Below are 25,574 nucleotides of genomic sequence, written 5' to 3' on the forward strand. Positions count from 1 at the left end.
AGGGTGGTCATTTCTCACTGGACTCTCCACGAACTTATTGTAGGATCCTAGCTATTTGTGAGTAGCAGAAAGATATATCAGAAGTTAACATTTTTGAAACTGAAAATGTATTGCTAAGATACTTAAGTCTTCTCACATTTTCCATCTGATCTCTCTCCACTTTTACTGTAGGTTTTATGTGTGATGCCAGTTTAGAAGTGATTATGGGCTGCACAGAAGAAAAGGTGTTAGTGGTTATAGGAGTGTCATCACACTTCTATTCATGGAGGGTTGATGCAGGATTATTTGCACGATATCATACGTGTCTCGGAAGTATCAAGACTAGTGGTGAGCAACCATTTCTACAAAGAGAGAGCAGTATATAAGTTGAGAAAAGCTATGCATGAAAGGAGGTGATTATTTCCCAGAAGTGTATTTTCAGCAAAGGAAAATGATAATTTTCATAACATAAACTCTTAAACAGTGGTAATGTTGTAGGTAGCAGCACCAGTTGATGATGGCTGCCGTTTAAGGGTTAATTAGTGATGGCTTGAAATATATATAATTCAATTGTACAACTTGTATGTTGTCTTCAGCTGCTTGAACTTGTGCTCTTATTAAATATTCAGTATCATGATTTACAATATATAAGCTTATATCTTGTGTGGTGCCTTTTTTTTAACAGTTATATATAGGAAGCCATTATTAGATTTACCTTGTCTTAATGAATAGTAAATGGTATTTTGATGCATATATTACCCATTAGATATTCATCTTCTCAACTAAAATTTTGGTGTCAAAGTAATATAATAATCATAATATTCAATACTGTATTTGTTTTTCAAAACAAAAAATTGTAAAACGTTGAAGCAAATATTAAGAGCAAGTTTATTAAAACTCAGATTTAATAGCTATGATGCCTGAAATAGTATAGATTTCTTAACAAATAAACATTAATTAATTACAGACTAAGTCCTTTGTATCCTTTTTTATGGTGAAAAAAGAACCAGCAATAACATTGTCCAAACCTGTTTGTGCCTCATACTTTTGTGTTTTTTTAACTTTTATAGACTTTGGTTAGTGTGTTTTAATTTTCGGATCTTGCAAGTTGTTGAACTTCCAAGTCTTTTGATGAGGTAAAGATATTACACACATAAACTTAAAGCCTGTATTTAAAGCTGTTATTTTGTTTGATATTTGTGCTGGTTTTATCTTTTAGTCTTTATTTAAACTAAGTAAACTCAAGAGAACTTTTCACATTTTTGACAGCTTTTAGTGCTACTTTGTTCTGTATTTTGATAATTATGTAGTTTGTTTTTTAAGAATAATTCACAAAAAAACATTTGATAATTCAAATCAGAAAAAAATCTTGCATAAGCCATTTAAGAAAAATAAACTTTTTAATTTGTATTTTAGTTGTGGCCTTTAATAGAATAAATCCAATATATGGTTCTATCATAAACTTTTGCTTGGAAGAAACTTGCCCCACAATGTCAGGGGGACCCAAGTAAGTGTTTCCTGTGTTTGAATATTTTTCTTGTAATACATATTGCTTGAAAGACTTGGATTTTCTTTGTTTAAAAATTATCTAATCAGCCATCTATATGCTCTTGCCCTCTGACTCTTTATCTTTTATGTAATCATGTGTACACGTATATTAATTTATTTAAAACGTATGTCTGCTCAGTGTTTAATGTGTTTTTGTAACTTTTCATATTATTATTGTGTTATTCTTACTTTATCAAAACTTTAAGTTTTAAACCTTGTACTACGTATGTTGCATGACTAAAAAGCATTTGTTTTAAAACATTAAGCTAATGACAAAAAAAAATGCTACTATGAATGCATTAACTGAGGCAACACCATGGTAAATTTGGTTATCTCTTTTGAATAAATTCTTTAACTTAAGGATGCACCTAACCTATGTCTTAGGGTACAAGTCAAGTGTCTTCATCAAAGTAAAAAATGAAAAACTTAGATTTGGGTTTCTTCTTTTAATTAAGTATGTTTGATGAAGCAATAAAATTATAAGCAGCTTTCAAAGCTAAACATGTTCGTATGATAGTCAACTATCACAGAAAGTCTAAATTAAACATGTCTACTCATTGCATGAACTCTAGTAACAGATCTTTCTTGTAAGCATCCAATAAAGATCTGGACATTTCTTCTGGTTACACACATACACTGTACAGCCTGATCATGCCCTAACCACATTACATTTCTTGACATGTTGACCGTGTGTGTGACAATGCTTGGCTGGTCATGCTAAAATTCTGCTCATCCTTACAACACTTGGGGCTCTTTTGCCTTTCCTTCTGAATGAAAAGTATACTTTAGTCAAGATGAGATAGAGTCTGACATGGGTGTGTTCCTAGGAAGCTCCTGCCAGTGGAGGTCATGATCCCTGGACTTTCCCTTTGGGTGCTTTCTGAAGGAAGCTTATCTAAATGTAATGTTTGTACCAGCCACTCCATCATTTCAATGTGGTATTCTACCTATTCTGTGTAAAGAGGTAAAGTAATTCCTCAGAAGTTAACCTTTCTTTGACTGAAAATGAATTTCCAATAGATACTCACCCCTTCACACCTGTAAATCAATATTTGTTTTCGTTAGAAAGGTGGCAGATAAAAACGTGAAGTTTTACTTTAGGCCCCTGATGCAGTTCCAATAAGCTTTTTCCTTTTTTGTGCTTAAACATGGTGTTGGAAGTTAACATCCATATACAATGAAAGGCCTGTTGAGAATGTCAAGATTTGTGATTTAAGGTTGATCTTGCTGTTCCTTGCAGAAGCTTTTTGCAATGGAAATTGCAGTAATGGACATTGCTGCTTAATCATGGTCATCAAATTGAGTATCATTAGAGATAGAGAAAATAGTACTGGGACACTTTTTTTATGAAGTGCAATTAATTATCAGTATGTTACCACTGTATGTAATCTGAAAGAAATGGATTTTGAAATTAGACAATTGTACTAAAACACATGCATCATAGAACAGGTTTTAAGCTATACTAGATTTTTTTAACTCATGTAATAAAATGTGTGTATATTTTTACAGAATCATAAAGAAGTTATTTGTACTGAAAGAAACTATTGTAAAATATGAATGTCTTCATTAATATTTTTATGTTTTTGTTACTTATAATATATACTCTAGGTAAATAAATTACAACTAATTGAAGTTGCAAAATTGGAATGTGTATTGAATTTATAAACAAGGTTCCCTTTAATGCTTGCAGTCTATATTTTTTGGTCACTAGCTGACCATGAAGGATATTCTAGCTTCCTCATCAAATTTAATTTTAGTTAACTTACCTGAGGAAGTTTTTAATCTTTACATGGTATTTACATTTATTGGAAGATATATAACAACAAATAAATGTGACATTTTGCACTTTAGTTTTGAGGCCATTTGCTCTGTGCTTCAGTAACTCAGCTCTTTTTTTCTCACTGTGTTGATGTTCCTTTTACATATGCATTTTACAACACTAACAGTATATTTGGAACTGGAGAAGAATGACCCAAAGCTGTGATAATTAAGCTTGCTTTCTAACTGTGAGTAGGTTAAAAAGTTTTGTGAAATGCTTTGGATTGAACAGTATTTGTCTCAGGCAAAGAATCTAAAGCTCACAACTATATGAGTGGTAATAAAAAATGGTAAGTTTTTTTTTGTATTGGAAGAATTGCACTTTATAATGGTTATAAACATATCCATCAAATGAGATAACATGGTTTGGATAACTGTCTTGATAGATATAATAAAATGGCAGGAGCTTCTGCAAATTTATTGATATATCACCATATTCAAAAGGTGAGAGGTCCAAAGTTCATATTTTTGCTTGTAAGTATGCCTTGTTGGTGTTTCTGGTTGGCTGGAAATCAAGAACTATGTTAAATAAGATACGAAATCTATAACAGACTTTAGAATAATGCAAGCATGTCTTGACACAGAAAATTTGAGATTGAGAATTGTTTTAAATATTTCCCTTTGAAGTTAAGAAAATCAAACATAGATAGTATAAACAATGGCTGATGCTGTGTTTATTGGTATGCCTTGATGATAATGTTGCTTGATTAACATTTAATGTAACTCTGTAGAAAAGTTATAAGGCGCACTTTGACTTACCCTTAAGCATTAACAGTTTAATAATATTGTCTTTACAGAGAGGTGTTGGAGAAGTTTTTGTTCTTTACAAAAAAAAACACCTTTATTTTGTTATATTATTTCTTTCAATTTTTCAAAAATAGCAGAAAATCTGCATTATATAACTGTTATAACTCAATCATCTTGTACTTATATTTTGCTCAATTTTAAACTTATGCCATTGGATCAATATTATTAATATTTAATTTCAGGCTTACCTATCCCACAGAACTTCATCCTGACATGTAAATAGATCCTGACCCGATTATTTTGAGTGTTTTTCATGCATATATTCACCACTTTGATAAATTCATTTCCATAGATGCTGTAAGTATGGAACTTGTTAGTTGGCACCTTGTTATTTTAGCTTTTATAATGCTTCAAGCTATAAATAGTTTACTGAGTTTTTTTCATGCTGGTAGTAAAAGTAATGTACCATACTTGTATATTTGTATCTGTAAAAATAAATATTTCAAAATAATATTCAGAGTAAGTTCAAGACTTTGATTTGTAAGTGAAATATATATCGTTTTTGAATATTGAGATGTGGAATATTACTATAAGTACTTATTTCCTTTGAAGAGGGGCACAGCATGGCCAGGTGGTTAAGGTGCTCAACTCGTAATTTGAGGGTTGCATGTTTGGGTCCTTGTCACATGAAAGATGCTTGCCTTTTAGCTGTTGGGGCATTATAATATGACAGTCAATCCCACTATTCATTGGTAAAAGAGTAGTTCAAGAGTCGGTGGTAGATGGTGATGACCAGCTGCCTTCCCTCCATTCTTACACCACTAAATTAGGGATGGCTGGTACAGATAGCCCTCATGTAGCTTTGTGCAGAATTCAAAAAATAAAAAACATACTTTGAAGAGTATATTGAAATATTTAATTTTACATATATATATATCAAACATGCTATTCAAAGTAAATACATACTTCTAGACAATTTTATGTCTCAATACTTGAGTCTGATATATATTTTACTGACAAAAAAAGTCTTAAGATTTAGAAAAAAAGAATATATTTATGTTTGTACTTTTTCCTATTAGTATCTTATTAAATATGCAAGGGGCTATATTGATGGTTGTTACTCCGTACCGTTCAACAGTTGAAGGTAATCCATGAAACTATTGAAACACTTTAGAATAGCAAAAAAAAATGTTTTAAATATGTGAATTTTTATCTTGTGTTAAGGTATCTGGTTAATTATGAATTTAGAAGCTAGCTTCTAGTTACCCTTTAAACCTCATACTTACACTTTGCTCTGAAATATCCAGATATCAATCAATATGTAGTATGATGATAAGTGTCAGAAATACTTTGTATTTATAAAATTACTGAATTATAGCCTTTTTGTATGTTTATGGAAAATAATGAAAATATTACCCTTTTATAACCTCTGCTACCAGATGGTGCTGTAGTCAATACATTTTGAATGGTTTTTAAGTGGCACGTATTCCTGTGTTTGGAATATCATTCACTTACAAATACAATTCAATAGAAATAGGTAGCCTGATTGGAAACATGCTCAGCTATTTCTTATGCTTTTTCAAGATCACTTACTTAAATATAATTGTGTTTAAAACAATAGCAGTTGACATTTCTATTAACAAAATGATGTTGATTATCTTCGAATATAAACAATTCGTTACTAACTGATCCATTGGAAAGTTTTTATTAGCTACTTGTGCAATGATTTGTATCACTCAGAGAAGATCTGTGAACAGGAAGAATGAATGTATGTAATGTTAACCTAGTTTCATGATAGAAAATGAATGTTTTCTTATACATGTTCATTTTACAGTGAAACTGCCTTGAATTACAAATTTGTGTGTGTGCATGTTACTCTGTCTATGTTTCATGTCATTTTCTTTCTTCTCCTTTTCAGCCATTATAGGAAGCTCTTGTGAATACTTGCTATAAACATTTCTGTTATTTTGTCACACAGTTTGACATCATTAGTCAAAACACTTGAGCCTTCGGTAAGTAACAAAAAGTCACTTGTTAATTTTTGACATTTCCATATTTATTTTACACTGTTACAGCTGGAGTGCCTGTCCTCTGAATGTAAGTTATGTAAATTCAGGATTGATAAAAGTCTATTTTAAAATATAGAAAGTTTCTTCCCTCATATTTAACTATAAAAAATGCAAAAGCCACCCATAAAACTCATAAACTACAAAATTGTAAATATGTGATATCTTCCCATGGACCTAATGAACCTTCATAGTAATTTTGGTCAAGATCCATTCACACCCATAAAAGTAGTTATGTGGACAGATAACAGACAGTACTGTTATGTTTATGTAGATCCTTTTAGTTGTATTGTTTATCATAATACAATATTGTACACAGGTGTTCCTGATACAAATATTTAGCAAATTCTCCAGGATTCATTAGAAGTTATTTATATTAGTAATTTTACCCCAGTGTATGATGATACTTTTTAATAGAAAAGAAAGTAAATTTTCAATAGATTTGGGTATAAACTTCTATTTTTCATCTTCTTGATAGCTTTGCAATATATGAGATGTCACCACAATCACGCTTCCTGGGATAGAGGCCCTTGAAATAAGAGGGACATAAAGGCAAGTGTTTCTACCATTTAACCTGCTAGTTATTGTTCATAACATACTTTTCTAACCACTGAACAATCCAGTGAAAACCAGATTGTTTGTTCACAATTTAGGTTGGCTGGGCTAAATAAATATAAATGTTTGAATATGGAAAGGTTTTCCTTATTATATTAGTTAATATTGTATTGCTAATTTTGTTCTTTATTTAGACAGAAATGACAAAGCAAATATGCAAATAACACTCTCCAAAATCCAATTACAACTAGTTAACTGTATGAAGGTAATGTTTTACCTTCATACCTAACACTTGGTGAGTAATAACCTTATGTTATAGGCCAGTAGAAAAATTATAAGAACCTGTTATTCTGAAATGTACTTAGAGAGAATTTGAAATCAAATTTCCAATTTGTCACCACAAATGCTTTTCTAGTTTATTGTAACTATTATTATGAACTTGTTACAAGTATTGTGAGTTGCTTTTCTGCTGAGAAATGTATAGATCAAATAGATATAAAGTGGTTTCACTGCAAGCACTGCAGGATGAATGATGAGGCTTGGAGGTGAAATGTATTGGAAATACCCTTGGTTATTTGTGTATTTGTTTTAGTGCTTTTGCATTTCTGTTCATTGACTGTAAGGATTTGTTGTTGGATATTCATATGTTTTTAATAGTACAAATATTCTTAATTTGGTATGGAAGTTTTTTAATAATGATTTAAAGAGGTTAAAAATTTAGAAATATTCCTCCAATCTTGAAAATATATAATAAAACAGTATAAACTTTGCTTTGAAATTTTCTTATCCACGGAACTAAAAATAACCATTTTTATATTCCATGTCAAGCACTAAGCTAAGTACAAGATTAAAAACATTAGAATAAATTAGAATTGTAATTTTTGCCATCTGCCTTATGTGCATAGTAGTTTAATTATTTCTAATATATGAATAGATAGATATATTGTTGAGATTCTAGTCTTTTTTTATGTACATAGTCATTATGAGTAATAACGTTTTATGTGGATTAAATCATTAAGTATAATATGTTTATACACAGTTAATTGTTTTTATACGTGTTAAGTCATTTAGTATAATATATTTATACACAGTTAATTGTTTTTATACGTGTTAAGTCATTAAGTATAATATGTTTATACACAGTTAATTGTTTTTATACGTGTTAAGTCATTAAGTACAATATGTTTATACACAGTTAATTGTTTCTATACGTGTTAAGTCATTAAGTACAATATGTTTATACACAGTTAATTGTTTTTATACGTGTTAAGTCATTAAGTATAATATGTTTATACACAGTTAATTGTTTTTATACGTGTTAAGTCATTAAGTATAATATGTTTATACACAGTTAATTGTTTTTATACGTGTTAAGTCATTAAGTATAATATGTTTATACACAGTTAATTGTTTTATATATATGTGTTAAGTCATTAAGTATAATATATTTATACACAGTTAATTGTTTTTATACGTGTTAAGTCATTAAGTATAATATGTTTATACACAGTTAATTGTTTTTATACATGTTAAGTCATTTAGTATAATATGTTTATACACAGTTAATTGTTTTTTATGTGCTAAGTCATTAAGTATAATATGTTTATACACAGTTAATTGTTTTTATACGTGTTAAGTCATTAAGTATAATATGTTTATACACAGTTAATTGTTTTTTATGTGCTAAGTCATTAAGTATAATATGTTTATACATAGTTAATTGTTTTTTATGTGTTAAGTCATTAAGTATAATATGTTTTATACACAGTTAATTGTTTTTTATATCGTGTTAAGTCATTAAGTACAATATGTTTATACACAGTTAATTGTTTTTTACGTGTTAAGTCATTAAGTATAATATGTTTATATACAGTTAATTGTTTTTTACGTGTTAAGTCATTAAGTATAATATGTTTATACACAGTTAATTGTTTTTTACGTGTTAAGTCATTAAGTATAATATGTTTATACACAGTTAATTGTTTTTTATGTGCTAAGTCATTAAGTATAATATGTTTATACACAGTTAATTGTTTTTTATCTGCTAAGTCATTAAGTATAATATGTTTATACACAGTTAATTGTTTTTTACGTGTTAAGTTGTTATGACTGTATGTTTATACAGTTGTTTTTTACATATTAAGTCATTATGAGTATAATATGTTTTATGTTAGATTACTTTTTTTAAATGCTGCCGCTGTCTTGGTTTCTTTTGTATCATCAATGGTGCAATGAAAAAAAACACAATGAAGACATTCAGTAATCTGTGCCAAACCCAAATGTTTTCTTGTGTTGACAAGTGAAATTAATTTTTTCTTCTAGTAAAACAAATGACATACCAGGATGCAGAATAGATCTTATAACTTATTATTATGTAAAATAACATACTGGGAAATTGGTACACTTGTTTTGTAGAATGCCCTATTACAGTCAGAAATGTATAATCTGAATTATTGATAATTAATAAATCTAGTCAGTGAAAATATATTAAATGTTAACAAAATGTTCAGTTAGGCTGTATTTCTCATTAAATGGTGTTGTAGCTTGCAACCACAACTTATGAAAAAAATTAAAGCTGAAATCCTTATGGTCGCAGCAGTTTTGTTTGTCCTTATGATTGGGAAAATATCAGTAATAATAGAATACATAACAATACACTTTACTGCCTTTACTTTTCATGGGATTTGTGTTTAGCTTTTAATTAAAAATTTTTAGAATGCGTATCATGATCTTAAAACTATCCTAAATCCATGAATAGTTAGTTGTTGTTGTTTTTTTGTCAATGTCCAAATTTAATGTTTTGCCTACATTCACTGTCTTGTCCCTACCTATTAAACAAACACCTTAGACAGGCCAATAAGACAACACTTAAATTATTTTTTTTCTAGTATAGTTTGGTTTTGATGGTTTTAACCTGGGGCACTGTAGATTGTACATTTATTAATTAATTCTAGTACAAAGTGTCTTCTGTGTTTTCCTAAAGTTCTTGATGTAAGTGTGATTGGAAAAAAAAAGTTAAAATTTCATATGACTTAAAGATCCATTTGAAATATTCTGACAATTTGTATTTGATCCACAGTTTGTTTAGTAACCCACTCTACAACACATCCACAGTTTGTTTAGTAACCCACTCTACAACACATCCACAGTTTGTTTAGTAACCCACTCTACAACACATCCACAGTTTGTTTAGTAACCCACTCTACAACACATCCACAGTTTGTTTAGTAACCCACTCTACAACACATCCACAGTTTGTTTAGTAACCCACTCTACAACACATCCACAGTTTGTTTAGTAACTCACTCTACAACACATCCACAGTTTGTTTAGTAACCCACTCTACAACACATCCACAGTTTGTTTAGTAACCCACTCTACAACACATCCACAGTTTGTTTAGTAACCCACTCTACAACACATCCACAGTTTGTTTAGTAACCAACTCTACAACACATCCACAGTTTGTTTAGTAACCCACTCTACAACACATCCACAGTTTGTTTAATAACTCACTCTACAACACATCCACAGTTTGTTTAGTAACCCACTCTACAACACATTCACAGTTTGTTTAGTAACTCACTCTACAACACATCCACAGTTTGTTTAGTAACCCACTCTACAACACATCCACAGTTTGTTTAGTAACCCACTCTACAACACATCCACAGTTTGTTTAGTAACCCACTCTACAACACATCCACAGTTTGTTTAGTAACCCACTCTACAACACATCCACAGTTTGTTTAGTAACCCACTCTACAACACATCCACAGTTTGTTTAGTAACCCACTCTACAACACATCCACAGTTTGTTTAGTAACCCACTCTACAACACATCCACAGTTTGTTTAGTAACCCACTCTACAACACATCCACAGTTTGTTTAGTAACCCACTCTACAACACATCCACAGTTTGTTTAGTAACCCACTCTACAACACATCCACAGTTTGTTTAGTAACCCACTCTACAACACATCCACAGTTTGTTTAGTAACCCACTCTACAACACATCCACAGTTTGTTTAGTAACCCACTCTACAACACATCCACAGTTTGTTTAGTAACCCACTCTACAACACATCCACAGTTTGTTTAGTAACCCACTCTACAACACATCCACAGTTTGTTTAGTAACCCACTCTACAACACATCCACAGTTTGTTTAGTAACCAACTCTACAACACATCCACAGTTTGTTTAGTAACCCACTCTACAACACATCCACAGTTTGTTTAATAACTCACTCTACAACACATCCACAGTTTGTTTAGTAACCCACTCTACAACACATCCACAGTTTGTTTAGTAACCCACTCTACAACACATCCACAGTTTGTTTAGTAACCCACTCTACAACACATCCACAGTTTGTTTAGTAACCCACTCTACAACACATCCACAGTTTGTTTAGTAACTCACTCTACAACACATCCACAGTTTTTTAGTAACCCACTCTACAACACATCCACAGTTTGTTTAGTAACCCACTCTACAACACATCCACAGTTTGTTTAGTAACCCACTCTACAACACATCCACAGTTTGTTTAGTAACCCACTCTACAACACATCCACAGTTTGTTTAGTAACTCACTCTACAACACATCCACAGTTTGTTTAGTAACTCACTCCACAACACATCCATAGTTTGTTTAGTAACCCACTCTACAACACATCCACAGTTTGTTTAGTAACCCACTCTACAACACATCCACAGTTTGTTTAGTAACTCACTCTACAACACATCCACAGTTTGTTTAGTAACCCACTCTACAACACATTTACAGTTTGTTTAGTAACTCACTCTACAACACATCCACAGTTTGTTTAGTAACCCACTCTACAACACATCCACAGTTTGTTTAGTAACCCACTCTACAACACATCCACAGTTTGTTTAGTAACCCACTCTACAACACATCCACAGTTTGTTTAGTAACCCACTCTACAACACATCCACAGTTTGTTTAGTAACCCACTCTACAACACATCCACAGTTTGTTTGGTAACCCACTCTACAACACATCATTTGGATTGTTAGAAAAGTGCTACACAATACTGAATCTAAATTAGCCATGATATAAAATTCAAAGTTAATCAGTATTTGCCTTAAATGTAAGGAATTTGTTAACTAATAGTAGTAAATTATGAATAATTTGGTCATGTGTTCTTGGGTTCAAATATTATGTTATGTAGGATGTTTACCAAAACTTCAGAGGATTTGAAATACTTTATTATATATTATATTTAGTAGTATTTTAGGACTATGACAAATATATATTGTTTTAGAATTGTATGTATCTGTAGTGGTCAGTAAGTCTAGACAAAGTGGCAGTCCCTCAACAGAATTCCTCTGATGCCTCTTGTAAATTATTTTTCTCAGCCCTGTGACTGTTCTTTAAAAACTCCTTTGTGTGTTCATTATTGGAAGTATGTAATTTTTATGGCATTTTATATATTTTCCTAAATTATCATCACTGAAGAAAAATGTATTATTTAATATATAAAACTATTTCTGTTTTCTTCACTATCTACATCTCTGTCCACAAGTAAAATTGTTTCAAAATTTACATTAAGTGTATTAAATACGTACTTCATGTGTATTTGTTTTAAACACCAGCATTTTCAAATTGTCAATTGTGTTTTATTTAAAAGTGTATTTATTATATATAGTATAAACTAGTACATATTATATCCTACAATTTGTTGTACAAGCTGTGCCTATTTTTTATTTACTTTTCACCTTCTATAGTTTACTGGAAAACTATAAAAGTGAACTTGTACAGGAAGTATTGTGTGTTGATTTCTCTGTGTATAATAGTGCTGTCACAGTCATCCTTACTGAGAAAGATTTTCATCTGATTTTGAAAGTGATAACTAATACTGTAATGGTTAAGTACAATTTTGTTTATGGTATTAAAATAGGGATTGTTTTTTAGAGCTCCTCATGTTTCTGAAGTTAGAATTTTTATTTAAAAATATCAGTTTCAATAAATGAAATAGCTGAAAAAAAAGGCCATGTGTAAATAACAATAAAAAAATCTTTCACTTGTTACTGGTCCTTACTTCGTTTTTATTTTCTGTTAAATATTTTAAAGCAGCTGTATGAAAAAAAGCTGAACCAAGGTTTTATTTTAGTTAAAGTTTTCCATAACATATTTTACCAAAACAACAACAACAACAAAGTGAAAAATTATGATTAATTTCAAAGATTTAAATTTGCAAAGAAACAAGATGATGATGAATTTCTAATTATTTAAGTATTTTACTTTTCCTACCAAACAGAATGCTCTTTCTTCATCAATGTATCTGTCATGCTCTTCTGTATCTGATTCTTTGAGCTACATTGTTTACTACGAGAGAATTTCAAACAATCCAAACACTGAACAGTGACATAGGATGATTTGAAAGAAAGTTCTATAGTTCATCACACTATATATCTCATAAATGATATGACACAGGAAGGTGAAATGTCTTAGGATTGTCAAGGGTCTCATGTAGATGCTAATGGCGAGTTTGTTGTAACGGGTGGATTCTGATCCTAAAGGAGCATCCAGTGTGATCCCCATGTTAGAACAATGTAATGTCATAGACACTAGTTTTCAAGTAGAATTGTGCTTCTCTGTGTATTGTGAACCAGGTTCAATTGGTTTTTTTTGGAAGGACATTTAGGAAAGAATTATTTCATATCACTCTTATGATGAATCTCAAACCAGCCAATTCTTGGTTGAGAAGGTATCTGAAGCCATGAGTTCACTGTGGGAAACGTTACACAATTCCAGATTTCAAGGATGCAATTATTGTGGAAGTGGCCAACGTACCAGATCAGGTGAAAATATTTTGAATATTTTCCATGGGTATAAATGGTCCTTTTGGTTGCATTGTAGTCCAGTTAATCAATATAAAACTGAAAAGTGTGCAAGAAGGTGAGCTAGTGAAATGTTTTTACACAAAAGGATGCAGTGCTGACATAGATCTTGGGGAATACTGTAAAGTATGTGCAACATCTGCAGAGGGTTTTGTTCCAGTGCTGTTGTGTGCACATTAATAAGAAAGTAAGGATATAGGCTGCACTTGTGATACATACAGGGAGACTACCAACCCCTACTGTAACTATTGCTGAAATCAGTCATGCCATTGTAGAACAAGCTAACACAAGTGTGCATGAGAGCAGCAGTGCATAATATATCATCCAAAGTGTGGATTTGTCAGTTTAAACTGTTTGCATGGCTCTTTGGTCAACTTTGCAAACAGTTCTTACAAGTTACATGAGTTCAAGCATGAGACAAGATGGATTTAATCTAATGTTGATTTTATGTTGCAGTTCTTTGACATGTGGTCAGCATCCCAGATGAGATTTGAATTGTTGCTGTAATGTCTATTGTCACGTGAATGCTGGAAGAGCATGCAGTTCTCACAACTAGTATGCTTTCCATACTGCAACAATGAAATGTTGTAGATACTATGAGGTTTCTCTGCATAATGTAACCAGGTTAACTAGGTTATATGGAAGCACTTTTAAGATGTAACGATTTCACATCACTTTCCTTGTGAACAGCCACACTGTTCACCTGACACTAGCCAATTTGTGGTTGAGGATGTATCTAAAGCCGTAAGTGTTCTGAGAAACACTTGACAATTCTAGACCTCAAGGTTGTAATTATTATGGCAATGTGCAGCATATCAGATGATATAAATGTGATTGCTTTAATGTCTGTTGTCACATATATGTAGTTCATTCTGGACTCTGGAAGAGAACAGTTATTTTGATCAATTAAGCCATAGTGGCAATATCTGATAAATGTGGTTTTTGAATCTGCATGATAACTGTAGCACCCTTATGGAATTTCACCTTATTATGTTATGCAGTTTATGATATGATACACTAAGCAACAAAACTTTCCTTATTATTACCCTGTACATTAAGAATTGTTTGATGAAGTGAAATGTATAATTAGATATAACTGTAGAATTAAGAAATATAACTGTACTGAAAACTCAGTTTTTTGGCATTTTGATTGTTATAAAGCAAAATTTGATACTGCTTATTGTGTTATATATATGTTTAAAGAAATACTAACATTTTTACAAGAGACTCTTGACTTTTTTTTCTTACTTAAAGAAATACAAACGTATGGATAAAGAAATATATTTCAAAACAGTTATAATTTTAACAAAATCTAAAATAGTTTATTTGATTGATTATTCTAATATTTTTCTCCAATGAATGGTTACTTACCTTTTCTGCAAGGTAATGTTTCTATGAGGTGTTGAAATCTATCCATGTTATTCTGTTTTGTAATTATGGAAAACTTGATGTCTATGGGGGGTTGAATACTATTACATTACAGTAATTTTGAGTACAGAGATTAGCAAGTTATTACAACTGCATGCAATATTGTGATACCCCAAAAATTGACCACTTTTTGTAAGAGTTTGTAATCGTCCTTTTAGATGCAAAATATTCATACATTAAAACCATGAAGGTGTGTTCAGAATAAGGATTTAGAATTTCTAACATGGATGTATTACTTGTATTTAATAGCATTGGAAAATAGTATGGATCCATCTGGGGCACCAAGATTATCCAGAAAGAGATCTGATACAAGTCATATTTCAGCCACAGTAAGCATTAAGCTTGTAATAGGTGAGAATCCAACCTCAAAATTTAGTAACAGTAGCTGTCCATGGGTTTTAGTCAACAATATGCAACATAATTAAGAAGAATCTTCATCTGAATATGAGGTCAACAGTGTATGGCTTCCAGTCATGCATCCCATGTCATAAAGTTCAAAAAGCAGAAAATTAAAGTAGGTATTCTTGCTATTTCGCATAGTGGTCAAGTTACCGAGCACAGTTCATGTGAATTTCTGTATCCACCCTCGTACAACAGATGGATGATGGAAAGTAAGGAAGGAGGGGTCGTTTGCTTCAGATAGGACAGCCTTAATAGAGAGCTTTTTGTAATGGAAATGATGCTGTAGGGCAACATGGACTGTAATGACATGATGATGCTCGAGAATATTTATTAATATAATGTACTCAATCCATTGTTTTACCTGTGGAAGAAAGGCAAGCTCACGAGATTTACAGATTTACACTACCAGCTGCTCAGAATCTTAACGAAGAAGGGACAGAGCCTTGAGCCTGCGTTATTTAATGAAAACAAAGTTCAGAAAAGTATATTTTATGTGCTTATAGTGCACTATCAACAATTATCGGTTGCATAAAACGGCAACAAAACTTGTCGACTCCACTCCTTCTGAAGCAGCTGTTTGTTGTATATATTCTAATTTTTTAACATATTCTGTACGCTCTAAATCGTTTTGCCTTACTGCCGCCAGGTGTGCAGGATATGCATTACCGGGACGTACAACAGTCCTTTTGAGTCATAATTAAAGGTACTAGTATATATTTTCTTTATAACGATTTTATGCTTTGTTGAGGCCAAATTTTATAAAGATTGTGAAATTGGATTATGTTTTATGCTGACAGAGACTGTAATCAAATTCCAATAACTTGTATAATTATACATATATATATAGTCGCACTTTGGCCTAGCCTTGTGGAAAAGCAAAGCTAAAACGTGTGGTCTGTGATGAAGAGAGGAGAAGAAAGCGATATATAAAGCAGTCACAGTGGAACTTGTCCTGAAGAGCAATTTGATACTAATGGCTAAATATTCCATGTGCTTTTTACTGCTTTCTCAAATTAAACCTTTTTTGTTTTACATAATATAAAATCAAAGTATAATAAATTGAGGAGTGTGGGCTTCACTTCTAGATCGTCTACTAGTATTTCGTTTATTACAGTAGCTGCTATTTCATTTTAAAAAAATGAATGTGACGGTCAATCCCACTATTCGTTGGTAAAAAAGTAGCACAAAAGTTGGCTGTGGGTGGTGATGACTGGACTGCCTTCCCTCTAGTCTTACATCGCTAAATTAGGGACGGCTAGCGCAGATAGCCCTCGTGTAGCTTTGCGCGAAATTTAAACCAAAATATTCGCAAAAAGGTATATATGAAAACAGAATAAGAGTTAACCAGCATTCAAACAGTTTGTAGTACAAGTAGTTACTTCTAGTTCTAGGAAATTATTTAAGAATTTACCACAATACATGGGTATTACTTTACAAGGGCATTACTGATTGGTTTGTTTTGAATTTCGCGCAAAGCTACGCGGGGACTATCTGCGCTAGCCGTCCCTAATTTAGCAGTGCAAGACTAGAAGGAAAGCAGCTAGTCATCATCACCCACCGCCGACTCTTGGGCTACTGTTTCACCAACTAATAGTGGAATTGACCGTAACATTATAAACACCACCATGGCTGAAAGGGCGAGCATGTGTGGTGCGACCGGGATTCGAACCCGCGACTCTCGGATTACGCGTCGAACGCCTTAACACGCTTGGCCATGCCGACTCTACTGATATATGATACTAAGCCTCATCTTAACACTAGATTTGGATTCGCTACCAGCACAACACTTGTATATTTTTAGCCTAAAAAGTTGTTGAACTAGACGAATTCATATACTTCCTCATTCTTTTAGATTAGGTCAAAAGATCTAATTGTCAAGTTTTAGAACACTTTGAAGGTATATACAGAAGAACTACACGCTGTGATGTACCCAGTTGAGGCTTTTCAGTGATACAGTTCATTGATTATATTGTTTTCTTTTTTTTTCTTACCGTGTCTGCATGACACACGTTGAAAGACGCAACAGAATAACAACAAGGAATCGAAGTTATCGGAACCAGAAAAAAAAAACTAAAGAGTTCGACTGCACCACAAACGTTGGATATGGGTTTAACACTGAGCAAACAACAACAATAATTTAGTCAGTAAAGTTTCCGTGCTCCATATATTGCAAAAAAAGAAGGAGCCACAACCAGTCTAAATTTTTCAAAATGTCTTATTTCAGTGGGCTTGAGAATATCGTAATGGTTAGCTTATATGAGACTGGGATTTTACACGTTCGGCTTTGAGAGGGTTATACGAGTCATAATACAGGCCTGCGAATTTAAACTTCATGAAAGTTGTTTTGGTTCTAATAACGGATTTTCCATAATTCAACTATGCAGATTTCAAAAAGTAATAATCATATTATTATTTTCTATCACTTAATGATTTTTTTATTAATTAGTTAAAAAAAATAGTACTGACATCAAACTCTCCACAAATGTAATAGAATATGTTTGGGTCATTTACACTACTTTTGTTGCCATAGCAACGAATAAGTAATATTGAAAAGAAAGAAAAAAAAAAGTCAAATGCACGTACAAACAAATACTATCCAGAAATGAAACGTCATGCGGTTTGTTAACTGTTCGTATACTAGTGGTGTATTTCTCGTGGGTTCTAGAACGATTGAGAATACTCTCAAAAATGATTCATATATGTAAAAGTACAAATGACGTTTTGTGAAGAAACTCTGTTCGTGATGGATAAAAATAGGTACCGTTTTCGGTTTCAGCGTACAACAATTACTGTAGAGCATTTAAAAATATCAAGACAATAAAACAATCCCAGGGCTATGTAATTAGTATTGCTTATTCAGACAAGAGCAGCTAATTCGGGCTGTTCAAAATTAATCCATTGACTGCCGATTCGCTGTACACTGTACGATCCACCTGCGATATTTGAATATGCTGTATACATTATACGGCTCGTAAAAATTCGGTATTAATTTAAAACAGCCGCAGAATTTTATACTTAAACCTATAGTAATTTGTTACCTGATTGTTAAGCCTATTCTGCGAATAAGGAGCCATTTAAACAACATATTGAACTCAAATTCTTGATTAAGCTTAAAACTGGTTTTAATTTTATTTAAGGGAAAATAAAAGTAATTTGAAAAGATTTTCCGCATAGAAACAGCAAGATCGAGGTGAAAAAAATAACTTAAAAGAAAGGTTTTTATCAACACTCACGTAGAAAGAGATGAGAGACTAAAAGCTATCATGATTCCGTTAATTCTGATCTAAATTAATATGGCAGAAACTTCATGAATTTATACCCAGAAATTCGCAAATGTGAGGAAAACTAAACAAGGCGAATGTCACCTATCTCTCGTTACTTCCGCCCTTAAGACTAAAGGTGATATCTTTGTATTTGCCTGTCTATTGGACTATGATCAACCAATCAGCGGTTTTCAAATATTAGGCATTATAAAACAAGGGGAAATGAGTTTTACTCGTATGTCATCGTTCAGTTGATGAAAGTAGTAGAACCAAAGTCGCTCGTTCATTGACCTTGGCCGCTCTTTCATGATGAACGGGGTTCGACTAGTCTTTATTGTTCTTATTTATGTTTCAGTCTCTCTTCATTTAGTATGTGGACGCGTGTTTAAACTTGGGTCTTGCCCTAACGTACAAGTTCAAGAAAATTTTAATATCAACAAGGTAAAAAGCTTTGGTTGTTATTATTTTGTTTCTTTGAAAATTCTCTAGGTTATCTTTCGTTGTACACCTAATGACTGTAATTTTTTTTATATTTTTCAAGGAGTTTTTGTATACAAAATGTATTAATTATATTCTAGGAATAAATACTTATCTATGTTACAATAATCTAATTTCTTTAGAAGTTTCAATCAATTCAGGCTCTCCGCTAGTACAGCGGATGTACAACGCTAAAATCAGGGGCTCGATTCCCCTCGGTGGGCTCAGCAGATAGCTCGGTGTGGCTTTTCTATCATAAAACACAATCAATTTGGAAAGCAATTTACTTGACTGATTTTAAACAAAGCATGAGAACGTTCGTTTTAAATCGGTTGTTCTATGCAAATGAAGATGAGTCTTCGTCTCTTAACTTAATACAGTTAATCTAATATCGTACCATTGATTAAGAAATAGGATCGTTCAAGTATTTGCTACTTTTATATTCGAACTTGACTGCCAGACTGTTTGCGTCTCAGGGCAGAAGTTAACTTCCATTATGTTTGATCTAATCTAAGCCTGGAATCTGGAAGAAAGCGTCGAAAAGAACCGTGTGAGGTCATTGTCTTAGCTTGTTTGCTGTGACGGGTCATGTTGCGGTGCTACATGCATGCCAACTCTGGCCATGCGAGGTCATTGTCTTGCCTTGTTTGCTGTGACGGGTCATGTTGCAGTGCGATGTGAAGGTCAAATTTAATCATGTCACCTCATTGTTAATGCTAAGTTACTATGTGGTATGGGATGTTATCTTTGATCACATAAAGTCATAACTTTTGCCATGATAAGCGTATCGCTATGCAGTTATAAATTTAGAATTTCAAACATTGTTTAAATACCTTTTCTTGTTCGTTAGAACCAGTGTATGTGACCTATACTATTCAGAACCTTGTGTAACTACGATCCAACGTTTACTGCAACCTATCTAAATAACTTTTATATTTCTGTCAGTGTTACAACCGGCAGTGTAAGCGTCATGTGTTTTAATACAGTCATTTATCTAACATTTTCTACATATGTCGTGTTTTTAAAATGTTGATCCTCCTTATTGTACACTTAAATTTTGAGTGCCTTTTGCTCTAGTTTCTTGGACAATGGTACGTCATTCAAAGATTTCAGTCATCCAGTCAGTGCCTGACGCAGAACATAACCGTGGAAGATGGAGATTACTACCTGTCTGAGAATGGACAATTACTTAACAGCGACTTGCTCGGGTAATATATTTTACGTCATACACATTTTTTTCGTTAGTACTTTTCTTTCTGACTTATTTTTCGTTTGAGTTTTAACTGTTGAAAGGAGCAGTAAGACACATAACGGGGTCGATTCTAAAATAAACCAAAGATTAAATTGATGGACGGCATTAGCTTGACAAAAGGGCCGATTCCAAAATAAACCAAAGATTAAATTAATGGACGGCATTAGCTTGACAAACATTTGTTTGGGAAAAATTTATCTCCAGCTCGTTTGCAAAGGTTTGCTTGACACGTAAACTGAAGGTCAAGGGTTCGAGACCCTGTCACACCAAAACATGCTCGCCCTTTTCGCCGTAGGGGCTTCATTTTATGTTAGATTATGAGTAGAAATATAAAAAAGTAGAATCCTGCATTTTGAATTCGAGTTTTATAAAGTAACAATGTTGCAACAAAAGTTATATGAACTGTTAAAAAATAAAAAGAGTAGTCCAAGAGTTAGCGGTGGGTGGTGACAGAATGGAATAAATTGCATCGATCAGAACCAAAAAATAAGCCAGTAATTAATAGCTAGTATAACATACTGGTCTTACTGAGAGAACACAGTGCCACAAAGCGAATCCTCACTGTTATCAATATTTTCTGTTGTGATGCGTAGTATGAACTTATAAATATCCATAATAGCATTCAGAAGAGTATTCTATAATTAAGAAAAAACAAAATACCATAATTGATTTTCATTTTATCTGTGTATTTGAACTTTTGCACTTTGTTTATCATGTTTCAAAGAAGACATTCTCGTCATCACCAAATGTTTGTGCCATAGAAAAGAAATTTCTGAAAGTTTATTAAGAAATTTTTATTTAAATATATACGTGTACACTTCTCTTCACTTATTTACTGATTTAAAAATAATTTCACGTCTGACAACACATCGAAACGTCGTGACTCTTTAATATCAGAATCACCGCTGATAACACATCGAAACGTTGTGACTCTTTAATATCAGCTTCACCGCTGATAACACATCGAAACGTTGTGACTCTTTAATATCAGCTTCACCGCTGATAACACATCGAAACGTTGTGACTCTTTAATATCAGTTTCATCGCTGCTAACACATCGAAACGTTGTGACTCTTTAATATCAGCTTCACCGCTGCTAACACATCGAAACGTTGTGACTCTTTAATATCAGCTTCACTGCTGATAACACGTCGAAACGTTGTAGCTCTTAATGTCAGCTTCACATATTCAGAAATAATTTAACAATCAAGAAGTAAACAGAAGTGATGGTAAGAGCTGAGATAAAAAATAAATAAATATGTCATTTAAGTATGGCCCGGCATGGCCAAGCGTGTAAAGGCGTGCGACTCGTAATCTGAGGGTCGCGGGTTCACATCCCCGTCGCACTAAACATGCTCGCCTTTTCAGCCGTGATGGCGTTATAATGATACGGTCAATCCCACTATTCGTTGGTAAAAGAGTAGTCCAAGAGTTGGCGGTGGGTGGTGATGACTAGCTGCCTTCCCTCTAGTCTTACACTGCTAAATTAGGGACGGCTCGCGCAGATAGCCCTCGAATAGCTTTGCGCGAAATTCAAAAACAAACATTTAAGTACATAACTTATATTATTCATACCAGTTTCTTTGGTTTGTTTAAGACGTCACTTCGCAAATTTGTATGTTAAGTACACGGTTTCTGATAATGTAATGGGTGAATTTATTGTAAAAATAATATGCAAGGGACTGTTAAGATTTAAACCATGCTGACATTGACAATTGTTTACACATGTATTTGTAGTTTATATTTTTTAATATGTAAGCACAAAATAGGTTGTAATGTATTTTAATTTAATCCAATGTACGTAGTAATAAATTACCAGAATTCTACTGTTCACAAAAACTACGAAATTTTGGTATATAGATTAACACTAATGATGTTTTTTTTCACCTTTCTCTGGTTGATAGGATAAATCACATTTCCAACCATGAAGGGAAACTTCTTATACCTAAGGAAGATTTTCCGGCAAGGATGGAGGTGGAATTCACTCTTAGTAAGTTATTAACCTGAAAGTTGCATTTTTAGCTTAAGATTGGAATAACAAAGAAATTCTGATGACATCCAGCTAATTAATGCTAGTTTATTTTTCTAACTGTTGTAAATAATCACACTTTCCCTAAGTGTCTACATTACACTCGCGTTTTTTTCAATAACTTTATGTCTCTGATCAAAACCAACCATAGAACATTTTTCTTTTGGATCTTTCTTAATGACCAACCGTCCAACTTCTTAAACACCAATTATTCATCTTATATACACACATCAAAGGTATTAAAATATTCTGTGTTGAAACCTTAAACTGAATTCGAGCTGTTTGTCCACCTTCTCAGTTAACTAGTAATTTCTTTTCATTTAGTTTTGTGCCATCTTGACACTTTGTCAAACGTAATGATACCTCGATGGTAAGATCGAGGGTTTGCAATGTCCGATTAGGAGCTCGGTTCCTGCAGTGGACTAGCACAAATAGAACGATTATGCAGTTTTGCCCTAAAACGAAAACGAACGTAAGATATCAAACTCATATTTGAAAACAAAACCTCTCTGCAAGGTAAATCTATCTAAAAAGCTAGACAGTCTTAATTACACACCTGTTGAACTTCCCTGTTCTTGTGAACAAGTGTTCATGTAAGCCTCTTTTGCCCACTTGTGGCTCAGCGGTAAGTTTGAGAACTTAAAACTCTGAAGAATCAGGTGGGTAGAAAAGAACCCATTGTGTATGTATGCATTACAACAAACATGAATAAGCTTCTTTTACCTAATGATAATTTGAATTGTACGGAAATCATACTTTTTTCCACGTATACGTGATCATCTGTGGCTGCTTCACTCCTACGCACACGTAATTTTTTTTCAACTAACACCGAGGTCTGTTGTGAATTAACTACTTTATATTTTATATGATGGATACGTTAAATATTTAGTCGCACATATTGTTTGTTTATTTTGAATTTCGCTCAAAGCTACATGAGGGCTATCTGCGCTGGCTGTCCCTAGTGTAAGACTAGAGGGAAGGTAGCTACTCTTCATTACCAACTCTTGAGCTACTGTTTTACCAACAACTAGTGGGATTGACCGTCACATTATAAAGCCCCCACAGCTGAAAGGGCGAGCATGTTTGGTATGTATAAGTTCCAAAGGTATATTGTTTATACTTGAAATAATTTAGTACAATTTTCAGTCGTGTAAAAAAACGTGATGGTGGAATAAAACACAGCGATTTAAACACTTTATTTTAGCATTCCCCTTTAATTAAAATAGAATCGTAATCTATACAGACCAGCCTTTATAACGAAATCTGTTATGACAAATATTACAGATCCGTTTGGTAAAGTGAATTACTGGGTTGTGATGACAGATTATAATAACTACGCCGCCATCTGGTCTTGCCGGAGAATGCTGCTTGGACACTTGCAAAATGCAGAAATTTTGAGTCGTAAACCAACGCTGGACAACCTCATTATAAACAAGATTCGTGGCCGGTTTGAGAACTACGGGGTCGACGAACATAACTTCAGCGTCATAGACCAGAAAGACTGTCGAGACAAGAAGAAGAGAAATGGTGTTGGCATCTCCTTGTTCCTGGATAATATCTTCGGAAGACTCAGTATCTAAAAATAATAAACAAGACAGAATGGTTTGACTGTAAAATTATTTTCAGCCGATGTCTGGAAGAGAGCGTAGGTTATACAAACTGAGAAAAATATATATGTAAAAACGGCTCGTTTGGGTTGAGAAAATTTTTTTGAATATATAATTTTATATTATTTATTTTATTATTATTTTATTATTTATTTTCTCAACCCAAACGAGCCGTTTTTACACATATATTTTTCTCTACAAGTGGGTTTTCTCGACGTCACTGAAACCAAGACAATTCTTTGTCGTAACGTGAGTTATTGTTTGATAACCAGGTCCAGAAGGTTAAGGTTCAATGAAAATTAATTGTGTAAAACTGGACAGTTGTGTAGCCAAGAGAACGATTATTATTATTGTTTTTGCTTGTTTGGCTGTTTCATAAGTTACATCATTTACTTTATTAAATACTTAAACATTCAGCCTATCATTCAAGTATTGGAGTATGGTAAAACTCTTAATAAATAACTTTGAATCTTTGGTAAGTGTCACATCAGTTTTAGGCATAACGTTTAATGTAATAATAAAAGCATTTATTCGAGTAAAATCATAATATATATAAGGAAAATTTTAAGTATTAAAGTACCAGTTTCGTGCAGCGAACTCTGAACTATTTAACTTTACTCACGGTTATCAACACCCTTTTAAATGAAGTGTTCTTTATCGCATTTGTTTTCTAAACTAAGATTAGACATTAATATTATATCGAACTTGTATGAATAGATCGAATTTAGATAACTAATAACATGTATTTTTTATCAAATGGTAGTTTTTTAAACAAAGTTTAGTAAAATCTAAAACGTATAATATCCTGTTATTAACTGTCAATATAAATCTCTAAATAAATAAATAAAACAATTAAAAAATTGGAATCACTGCTTCTTTTAAGTTAGTATTGTGATAGTAGATTTCACTTTCTAGCCTAATTAGGCTTAACTAGTTTTGTATTGCATATTATTTTATCGTTTGTTTAAAAAGGAGTAGGGATTTTAAACAAATCTTTTATAATTTTTGTTTTGCTTTACATATATATACGGTATTGATGTCTTTCTGTTTGGGTATAAGCCTTGTCAGCTGTGGCTTTCACTCAGCCACGATGTATTATTTAAGATAATAAAATGTTTCAGTGCAAGGTAAACTTGTACTTAGCTAAAAGTTACATATCGGTGTGTTTGTGTGTATTATCATTAACTTCTGACGGATCAGAAGTGAAATTTAACCCAGTTATGAATAAGGTAATTTTAACGTGTCGTTAATATTTTGGAGTTAAAATGTTAACAGAAATCAAACAAAAAAAGTCTGCATGTGTCAGATTCAAACAAATAGCCAACATTGTTTTAAAAAAAACTAATCTGAAACACGTAAGTATCAATAAGCCTTATGATTATTGAGAGACGTAATAGATTATATATATTTTTCCTTATATCAGAAAACATTCTACGTCCTTTTCTTTCGCACAATAAAATAATGAAAATGGATTATTTAGATTATAAAATTAAATTAATACATTTCCAGTACTTTTGTAAAAGGCATTC

At 32.5% G+C, this 25,574-nt stretch overlaps 1 protein-coding gene and 1 long non-coding RNA gene across 2 annotated transcripts; both read left to right on the plus strand.

Moving 5' to 3' along the window:
- The first annotated feature begins 1,231 nt into the window (after nucleotides 1–1,231).
- Nucleotides 1,232–7,694, plus strand: LOC143245168 (uncharacterized). The gene is made up of 4 exons (XR_013025489.1): nucleotides 1,232–1,486; nucleotides 4,335–4,449; nucleotides 6,011–6,104; nucleotides 6,637–7,694. It is a non-coding gene; the product is annotated as an uncharacterized LOC143245168 (long non-coding RNA).
- A 10,950-nt stretch (nucleotides 7,695–18,644) lies between these two features.
- LOC143245169 (apolipoprotein D-like) lies at nucleotides 18,645–25,198 on the plus strand. The gene is made up of 4 exons (XM_076491199.1): nucleotides 18,645–19,121; nucleotides 20,235–20,365; nucleotides 22,314–22,399; nucleotides 23,723–25,198. Exons 1-4 carry the CDS (start codon nucleotides 18,987–18,989, stop codon nucleotides 24,016–24,018), a joined length of 648 nt encoding a protein of 215 aa, XP_076347314.1. The 5' UTR covers nucleotides 18,645–18,986; the 3' UTR covers nucleotides 24,019–25,198.
- The last annotated feature ends 376 nt before the right edge of the window (nucleotides 25,199–25,574 follow it).

This window comes from Tachypleus tridentatus, chromosome 2 (genome assembly GCF_004210375.1).
Source record: "Tachypleus tridentatus isolate NWPU-2018 chromosome 2, ASM421037v1, whole genome shotgun sequence".
Classification (NCBI taxonomy): domain Eukaryota; kingdom Metazoa; phylum Arthropoda; class Merostomata; order Xiphosura; family Limulidae; genus Tachypleus; species Tachypleus tridentatus.